The sequence below is a fragment of the Centruroides sculpturatus genome, unplaced genomic scaffold (assembly GCF_000671375.1).
Source record: "Centruroides sculpturatus isolate CEXI.00-Female unplaced genomic scaffold, Cexi_2.0 scaffold716, whole genome shotgun sequence".
Taxonomy (NCBI): Eukaryota; Metazoa; Arthropoda; class Arachnida; order Scorpiones; family Buthidae; genus Centruroides; species Centruroides sculpturatus.
This window is the reverse complement of record NW_019385348.1, coordinates 34869-44741: the sequence shown is the minus strand read 5'-3', so window position 1 is coordinate 44741 and position 9873 is coordinate 34869. Positions and strand designations below refer to the sequence as shown.

The 9873-nt window shown below is 32.9% G+C and overlaps 1 protein-coding gene across 1 annotated transcript; it reads right to left on the bottom strand.

The window, feature by feature from the left end:
* Positions 1-68: 68 nt before the first annotated feature.
* On the bottom strand, positions 69-2895 carry LOC111637948 (calcium release-activated calcium channel protein 1-like). Its single transcript, XM_023383555.1, has one exon. The coding sequence runs from the start codon at positions 2861-2863 to the stop codon at positions 2363-2365; it is 501 nt and encodes a 166-aa protein (XP_023239323.1). The 5' UTR covers positions 2864-2895; the 3' UTR covers positions 69-2362.
* Between the last annotated feature and the right edge of the window lie 6978 nt (positions 2896-9873).

Genomic DNA, 9873 nt, shown 5'->3' with positions numbered 1-9873 from the left:
ACTTCTAAAATTACATTTTAATAGGTATCATAAATTACAGTTGTTTTAAGTTTTTGAAACAGTATTTTATAAAAATATTTGCCAGCATTTATGAAATTATATTCTCTCGAAGCAGTTAGTGGTAATTTAATAATCAGGAAAACAATACAGAGAAAAATAGTCTATGTACAAATGCCAATACAAAACACAAAAGTTACCATAGACTACATATAAAATTAAATCAATTATAACTGTTACTTCTCTGGTTTTAAAATTCTTAATTAACAAATTAATTTCTAAATTTTCTTAACGAAAGAATAGAGATTAAAAACCCTTTTCAACAGCCATGATCAAGCATTATTGTTAATATGTTAAACAATATTCTTTATCTGTACAACACATTATGTTCTATACATTCTAATAGAGGTGTACCAGAATTTTTGCCTAAGCCTTATCTTTTAAAACATTGATTTCCCAAATGCCTTTTGGACAAGAAATAATCTCTGGATACATGTTTAAAATGTTCGTCACAATTAAAGAGAATGGGTTTCTATTATTCAAGTTTAGTTTCTATCATTTTCTTTATTGAATTGAACCAGATTGGCCAACAATTCTTCATGTTTAGAAAGAATTATCCACTATGAGTGTAGGATGTCTGTAAGAAAATTAAAGTATAGGGAACTGGAAAGTTTTAAAAACAACTACTGATGTTTGATTATCATGGGAGTTGTTATAAAGATTTTTGGCTCTGGCTTTAGAAAGTTTTTGAAAAAATTTCTAAAGTTAATGTTGAATTTATTTTTAATGATAAATGCCTACATAGGACCAATATTTTAAAGATTGAAAAGCTTTGTACAAAGAAATGTACAAAGGACGCTATACTGATCAGTTTAACAAAACCAATCTTCAGAACAAATCAATTATTTGTCACTATTTATTTACTTAGTATTGAACAATAGTAATTCTTCAATTTTATACTCAGTAGATTTGTATAAGACTTGCATGGAATAACATGTTCAACCATTATCTTACAGAAATTCCTTTCTGATATTAACAAATATTTATCAGTGTAAGAAAATTTTAATAGCAACATCCATTCAATTTGATGATAGTTTAAAAATTGGTTCAAGAATTTCATAAATTATTAATTTAATTTCTGTACTGAAAAGCCAAAAGTATCACATTTACTTATTGATATTTTACCTATGCTCAAAAATTTTGACTGGTTATAATAGGAAGTGATAAATTTAAAAAAAAACAAAAAAAATTCAGAAATTTTGCATATTATGTTATATCAAAATGATGATTAAGTACTGTACATGTAGTGATTTAATAACTCTCAGAACAGTGTTTAAGAATTGCACATTATTCCAAAATCAAAGTTTTAATGATATTTAGCTCTTGCTATGGTAATGTTTTAAATGATGATCATCATTACTTTTCATAAATCAATTCCATCAATTTTTAAAATCAAAATCATTTATTATTAAATAAAAGTTGAAAATAAATTCTGTTAGAAAATGTATAAAATATTTATCACACTTATATTTCTAATATCAGATATAGTCATGATTATTTGCAGACTAATCCAAAATCAAAATTCATACAATTATCTGTGTAATAAGTGATCTTGTCATTTCCATCATTTTGTAACAAATACCTGCAGAGTTCATATTATTCAGAAAGTTGTACAAAATCTTATTAAACTTTACTCAGAAAAATGGTGGGAAAGAAGTTTAAATATGGATGATTATTAATTTGGCAAATCCTAAAATCTGGAAAAACAATTTATAACTTATCTTAAAATTAACAGTTTTATTGCTCAAAAATATTTTACATCCTTAAATATATATTTTACAATACAATAAATACAATAATACTATTATTGCATCAATTGTACCAGAAATTATTTATATGAATACAAATTAAGCATCTCATAAATGGCATTTTTTTTATAACACTCCAATATATAACAGTATAAAGTATTGAAAATATCTTCAGAAAATACAATTTTATATAAATGCATTATGCATTATTTAATAAACATTTTGTTATAAGTATAAATATACGGGAGATTTCAATATAATATAATAGGGATATAAGTACATGTTTTTGTATTCCAGTCTTTGGAATAGTAGACTGCAGCCTCACACATTTACATTGTGCCAGGGAAACTCATTACTATAAACTACAAATGATAAAAATAGTGTAAGCAAAAAATAACTATGAGCATTACTGTAGCTAAAACAGTATGTTACTACTAAAAATATAATATACTCAGAATGAAAATATTTAATAAATCTATAATTTTGATGAAAAAAAACCACTTGTGCTTCGTTAATTAATAAAAATATCACGGTTCCATTGTAATGGTATAACAAGTTCACACATTTATCACATGTGATCCATTCAGAGGCAAGTTTGTTCCATCATAATGGAGTTGGTTGACCATACTTTCCAATTCCTGCAAGCCGTGAGCAGACTGTTCATACTTGTGAGCGACCAATTTTCTATAAAAATGAAAAGCAAATGCTAAGAAGGTGATGACCATGGGAATCAATAATATGGTTGCGGCCAATGCAGCCTCCCTCGAATAATCGTAGAACTTCACCCAACACAGTATGGCTATTTCTAGAAGGAAGAGTAGAATACCAAAAACGGTTGAAAAGGCCCAAGCCAGTTCAATATAATAGTGCATCTTTTCGTGTGGAGATTCCGAAACGGCAGCAAAGCTGTGAACGCTGGCCACCGCCTCCACGTTGGGCAAGATGCACGTAGAAATCATAAGTGCCAACATGTGCACGGCAACTAATAAAGTTGTACACACGCTAAATGCAATTAACAGTTCACGTGGCATCCTTTGGCTGAGTTGAACTTCTACCATTGCCACCTGAAAAGAAAAATATTTTAATTTTAACAAACAAATGTACAGTATATTAAAATAATTCAGCTTTCAAATTAATATAAATGTAATTTACTTATATAATTTCAAGTATTTTTTAAAAATTTTAATTAGCAAACAAAGAAAATTCCAAGATGTAAGCAGATAATTATTTAACAGTTCCTGACTTAATCCTGTAGATCAGTGTTATCCCAACAGCTCTGCAGAGTACTGATGCTCCATGAAGAAATGCATAGTACTTTACAAACCAATGCCCATTAGAAAGTTTTTGTAAAATTGTTCTCTTAGTTTATATACTTTTCATTAATATAGACAGAGGCTTACCTAATTATATACCTATACACATACATGCATATATTGTTGCTCTACAAAAGTCAGAAAACACAAAGTGCTCTGTCAACAACATGCTCAACGAAGCATACAATAATTAGTTTCCATTTCAATTTTGGAGAAAATTCAGAATATTCTCTTGGGTGCAATGCACCTAATAGAAAACTAAAATAAACACCCTCAAATTTATACATCACAAAAACTTACATTTTATTAATAAAGTTTAAAGTATACTTTACAATTTGGCTTTTTACTTTACATACAAGTTATTTTAAAACTTTTTATTTTAAAACTATTTATTAATCAATTTCTGAGCTGTAATACCCGACATGGTTGGGTATTACAGCTCAATGGTATGGTATTAGTATTCATAATTTCACCTGAAGATTTACATAATTATAATGTGACTATTGTTCTATTTGAAGTTTCTACACCTCTGCAATCTGTGCAACCAATTCCCACACAGTATGCATAGGAACCATATTTCATTATTTCTGTGAAATTTCCCAGATAGAACAGGTTTCTTCCAATATCTTCTTGAATGCAATCATCTTGGTCTTCATCATCATATTGTGATTCATCAATCTCTTCTGTGCTGCTGTTAAATAATCTTTTTAGTTATCTTACATTTTTGAGGTTTGCATTTTGAATTTTTGTCTGGGTGAGACAAATTTGTGCTTTACTGGATAGTTAAAATTTGTGAGATTTTTATTATGTCTACTCAATTTTTGCTGTATATTATTGTTTGAAGTACAAGGAACAAATGAATTATCAGTTGTACTGAACTTGATTTGATTTGTCCCGAGTTAACTCGGGCATATTACATAGCGTTACGAAAAATTCGGTAGTTAAGGCCACTTTTGACAATTTTTTTTTTGAATTTTTGGAATGCTTTTTAAGTCCCCAAATTTTTTCAAAATCTTTTGCCCGCGCGAAAAAATTTTATCGCGATTTTAATGAGCCTTTGATAAGTCTCGATTAAGGCTTAATTGTTTTTTAATGGGAGTTTTTTTTATCAAATTTATTTCATGGTTCCTAAGTTGTAGTGCACGGATTTGACTTCGTTAAAGTTATTTAAAGCTGCTTTCTAATGTCAAAAACGACCGCCAATAGTTTTTAAATTTTTTAAATTAATATAATTAATTTTATATAAATTTAATTAATTAGGGGGGTCGGAAATCGCAATAAAATTTTTAATTTTTTAAAAATATNACTATTTTTCGAAAATCTAATGCCAATTTCTCCATATCCTGGATATAACCAAAACCATCATACTCACTATTTTGCTGTATCGATCTATCACTAGTCAAACTCTGGCCCAATCCCCCAGACGATGAAACAAAACGGGAGCCAGGCAACTCCCCCCTCCCCTTGCACTTGTAAACGTTTATTAATATCTGAGCTATCCATATTTAATATTTAATTAAAGGACCCCTAAACCCCCCAGACCCAGGTGAAAAACCTGACCCTTCCGCCACGGCATGGACCCGACCATGCCAAGAGACCTAAGAGAGGGCCAAAGGCAGGCCCCGTGGCCTCGGCAGAGGACCCCACTTCCTGCCAGAGGGTCCTGACCAGAGCGCCACCCTGCACTCTGACAGGGGGCAAGATTTTTCAGTACCTGACCGGGGCAGCCAGTAAGACACGGCTATGCCCCCCGGGGCCCTAACTACGTACTGCCCCAGGTGTGCAACCCCCGGTTTTTAAGCTATACCCTCGGGGACTGCCTTCAGTCCTCTCGCCCCGAGGTCGCAACCAAGCACATGCCGTAGCATCCAGGCCCGGCCAACACCTGAGCCCTCCCGCCGCACCATTAGCTTCCCCATGACACACGCCAGCACAGCATAGCTGAAAGGCAAAAAGTGCGCCTGGGTACTGAGTCCCTGTGCCACGTCAAGGCTGGTACGTACGAGTTGGGGCGGCGCTAAATAAGCACCAAACCCCCATTTGGAGAGGACAATGTGTATACAGTAGACCCCCCCTATAACACTGTAGATAATTTTGTGTTATATGAATTCCATGAGGCGGCGCTGTATCAATGTGAAGTGAAGTGGAATTTTTCAGCTCTTGGATTTTTAAGTTCTTTTGATGAATTTTAATTATATGTACTAAGTGTTATATATTTTATGAAAGCGTTTTTCTTGGGGACCAAGAATTCGTCTTTATTAAATTCGGACGCTCCATTACAAAGTAACATTTTGTTTACTTTTCGGGTTCGATTTTCCGAACGTAAACCGATTAACCGGAATTTTTGGGGTTCTGGGTTGTCCGCAATGCTAATGTGAGTACATCTTCCAATTTTTGGGGTTCTGGGTCCAGTACTTTAGAAGATATCAACTACTTCCGGTGGACATTCTGAAACCTAACATTCTGAATTAATTAAATAAATATCTTATTTCTTCTTTGTTCGATATGGAATCGGAGAGAAAATTATTTCATGATTCTTGATGAAATAAAGAATTATTCACAGTGTAACCCTAGGGGTAGACTTGGGGTGGAGTGCCATTTGACTTATATCTTGACACAGTTTAACAGAGTGACTGAACACGCTGAAGCGGTCTTTGAGAAACAAAGATTGTTTGAAAGCTTGGATCAAAGATTTTCTGTTATACTAACTATTAAAGGAGGACATTAAAGAGATTCGGGGTTCCCAGGATAAAGAATCAATTACTATTTTGAAAGATATTCTTCAGAAAGTGAATAATTTCGGAAAGCAACCATCTGACGTACACACAATTGAAAGAAATACTACTTATCCTAGTTAGAGATGCATTAAAACAAGGTAATATATTGTCTAATATTGTTAAAGCTCCGCCTGAATTAGCACATACAGTCTTAGTGTACAGCAATGATGAGAATTCAACATTTGACTAGACAAAAAACAATTTACTTCAAAATGTAGAGCGTAGAATATTGGAGTTAGAATAAAACGTGTTAGAAAAATAAATAATGGTGGAGTTGCTGTTGATTTAAGTTATCAAAAGGGTGCTGCGCACTTCAAAGAGTTTGTAGACAGAGTCCCAGGATTAACATCCCACATGCCTAAAAAGAGATTGCCTTTAATCAAAATAGTGTCCGTTCCTTCAAAACAAAAAACTGATGAATATGTTTCCTGGGTGATAGAAGTGTCTTCTGATATAAGAAAAAGAATTCTTAAAGGAAAGAAAGTTCATATAAGGTGGTCAACCTATAGTGCATATGATTATATTCCAATACTGCAATGTTTTCGATGTTTGTCGTTTGGACACATAGCTAGAAATTGCCCTACATCTGAGAACATATGTAGCCATTGTTATGAAAACCACTTGTTTAAAGACTGTACCAAAAAGACATGAAACACCAAAATGTGCAAATTGCCTGAGGAAAAACAAAAAAGAACATAATCACAATACAATGGACAAAATGTGTTCTACATATCTTGAAGAAAGGATAAAATACTTAAATAGAATTGACCTTACATAACACTATTGTTTGATTACAAATTGAAGAATGCGAGATAACTTTGATAGTATAGAATTTATATATTCAGTGAGGTATTTCCTCAGGTTACACCGATGTGTTTTAATGTTTGTCTTGTATTTAATTTTATGTATTGCATTTCTTGTATACACTGTGTTGTAATATTTTGAATTTTATTATTTGTAACTTAATTTATTTTACCAATTCTTCGATGTATTCAAAACATAACTTTTGTAATTTTTTCAACAATTTTAATCAGGTTGTGCTTATTGGGGTACCTGAATATGTAATTTTAATATTACGTTAATAAACCAGATGGATGACGATGATGATGATGATATGAATTCCATGTTGTACGAGTCACTTAGATTTTACAAATATGAAAGCCGTTCACAGTCTGGCACACGTATTTGTAAAATCTAAGTGACTCGTACAACATGGAATTCATATAACACGGAATTATCTACAGTGTTATAGGGGGGTCTACTGTATTTTATATTTTGTATATTTTATTATGAGAAATCGTTTACAGCGGAATAAAGCATATTATTTATAAAAGTGTGTTTGGTATCAATGTTTATTAACCTTTAATATGTTTTATAGAAATTTTTAACAGAAGTTTGTGTTGTGTTAATAAATTGTATTTTCTTGTTCATAAAATATATGTTTTGCGAATAATATTTTAATTAGTAGGCACTCATTGATTCGACTTCCTAGTGTTGTTTATGACTGTATTGGAGATTTTATAAGTAGGTCATCAAACACACAATCTTCTCTTTCTCTCACTTTCTTTCTTATTAATATGGAGACTCTAGCCTATTGGCTTTTTCTCCGAATCAGTCCACTTTGAATTTAGGTAAAGCGGTTGGTGCGGTGAACAAAACGCTCCAAGATTTCGATATGTTGGCGAGGAGGAAGGTCGGTATGAGGCCAGTATATCGGAGTTAANAATATGTCAAAATAGGAGAAAGCTTAAGTAACAGCACATGTAAATAAACTGTTGAACCTAAAACAAACAGTACATTCTTAATCATTAAAGAAAATAATACAATAATAAATTTACACGTAAATTATATGATTAACGTTATACAATCTTATTTATTGCAACGACTTAAACTGTTATGGCACTTTGAATTGAACAAGAGTCCCTTGCTTTTACAACTGCATTTATTCGTGGAACACTTTTTTTTGCAATGATAGTGTGTATAGCTTTGTCCTCCACTTTTCGAATTAGCTGCAGCTGCTTCTCTCAGCAATATTTCTTGAGAAGAAATCTCATCTATGGAAAGTAACTTCTCTTTACAAATTACGAACTTATTACATTATTACGTGATTACGAACTTATCTGTTAATAGTGTATTTTATTCGGATATCGCCTACGCCTTACCGACGACCCCTCTCATCTTCCGTCAGTCGACCTGACAAACCGATCCTCATCTCACGGGATCAAAAGAACAAAATTGCCATCCAGTGACAAAGTGGTTTCCACCAAACCGTTGCCAGGAAAAGAGGTACGACCATGTCCTACCTCCGGCTATTTACAATGTATTTGGCGATAGACTGTCGCCTCTCTGTCGACATTGGCTTCTCGGGTGTCGTTTCGACCTCTGCCAAAGCTTATCTGTGCTTGTCGACATACACCGGCGATTGTTTGAATGTATAATAATATAACCAAATATTCGGACTTTCACCTACCTATTTTGTATGAATCGACATTCACCGGAGAATATCGACATTTTCTAATTTCGGTCTTTCACGGTAACATATATATATCATTCTGAGATAGAAGTGATAGCTGGTTGAATGCCATAGTGGGAGTGTGATGCTGAATCGTGTCCAGCTGGCACTATAAATAAATAACCTATTATGGTTATGTCTAAATTAATTGGCTCTGGAAGCAGGGATCAAACGAAGGTTCAGGAAGTGTAACTGACAGTGTTACTAAACAGTAAGCAGGAGTTGTGGGTTCGAGCGTCCACTTACAGCCAATTCTTTTCTTCCAGAATCGTATAATTAAATTAATTCTAAATTAATTATTAAATTAAATTTAGCAAGATATGGCACCTAACCTCTAGTGCCAAATAGACCATTTAATTAGTAATAGTAATAGAAATGTAGCCTATACTAAATATTTTATATAATCAGTAGCTATAAAAAGCTACTAAAACCAAATTAGATAACATCTCTCATAATTTGAAATAATGCATTTCAGTGCTCCCTAACATTAGACATGGGTATTTGCTTACTATCCTTGTGCCTCAAATTGGTATCATCTCCATTTTAATTAAAATGCTTAGTTCAATTTTTTCAACATTAAATGTATTTTCAAATAACATAGCTTTCAATGCATTTTTGGGCTGCAATTTTCAAAAATTGTAGAATAAATATCCATTGGCATCCATCTGTTTGTCTACCTTTCCTTCGTTAATCTTGAGAATGGAGTTAGAGAGATGAAACTCGAGACCAGATATGGAAAGCGTGGAAGCGGGAAGGCCCCAATTAACTATATATGAACTTCCAGTTAGGACCAGAAGTCACGTTATTTCAATTTAAAACTTTTTCCTGAACGGAGTTAGATAGATGATCGGCATGACTGCATTGTTAACAGGAAAGTGTGAGGTACAGGGAAAAATCATTCTATAATTGAAAGCATTGCGTGGAAAATTGCAGCCCGCCATTGTGATGATGCCGCAATAAATAATTTCTCGTTCTATCCGGCATAAGCTGTGTAAATTTTCTTTGAATCTAGTTAAGTAACAGGCAATTATAGAAATAATTAAGAGAGAGGTTGCAGCCGACGTTTTCATTGCGAAAACGTGTACATTGGACGTTCAGCGCCGCCTTCCTGTAAGCCTAGTAGTTTGACAATGGCGTTTGGAATGTCGAGCATGATTCCACTAACTTTCCGAACACCATTGTCAAACTTCCAGGCTTACAGGAAGGCGGCGCTTAACGTTTGACGAACATGTTTTCGCGATGAAAACGTCGGCTGCAACTTCTCTAATCTTTTAGCAGTTATGTTTTACAGGAATATAAAGTTTTTAATTTTTTTTAATTTCAGAAAATATAAGATGTATAAAAGAAAAGAATATTGATACGGATTTTGGAGAAGGCTCTTCCAAACAGGATTTTATGATGAGATTGAATATTTAAAATGAGGAAACAAAAGCGTGTGATTCGTAAGATAAGATTTGCAAAAGAAA

Coding starts and splice junctions, on each gene's coding strand:
- LOC111637948 (XM_023383555.1), bottom strand. CDS start 2,863: ATGGTAGAAGTTCAACTCAGCCAAAGGATGCCACGTGAACTGTTAATT.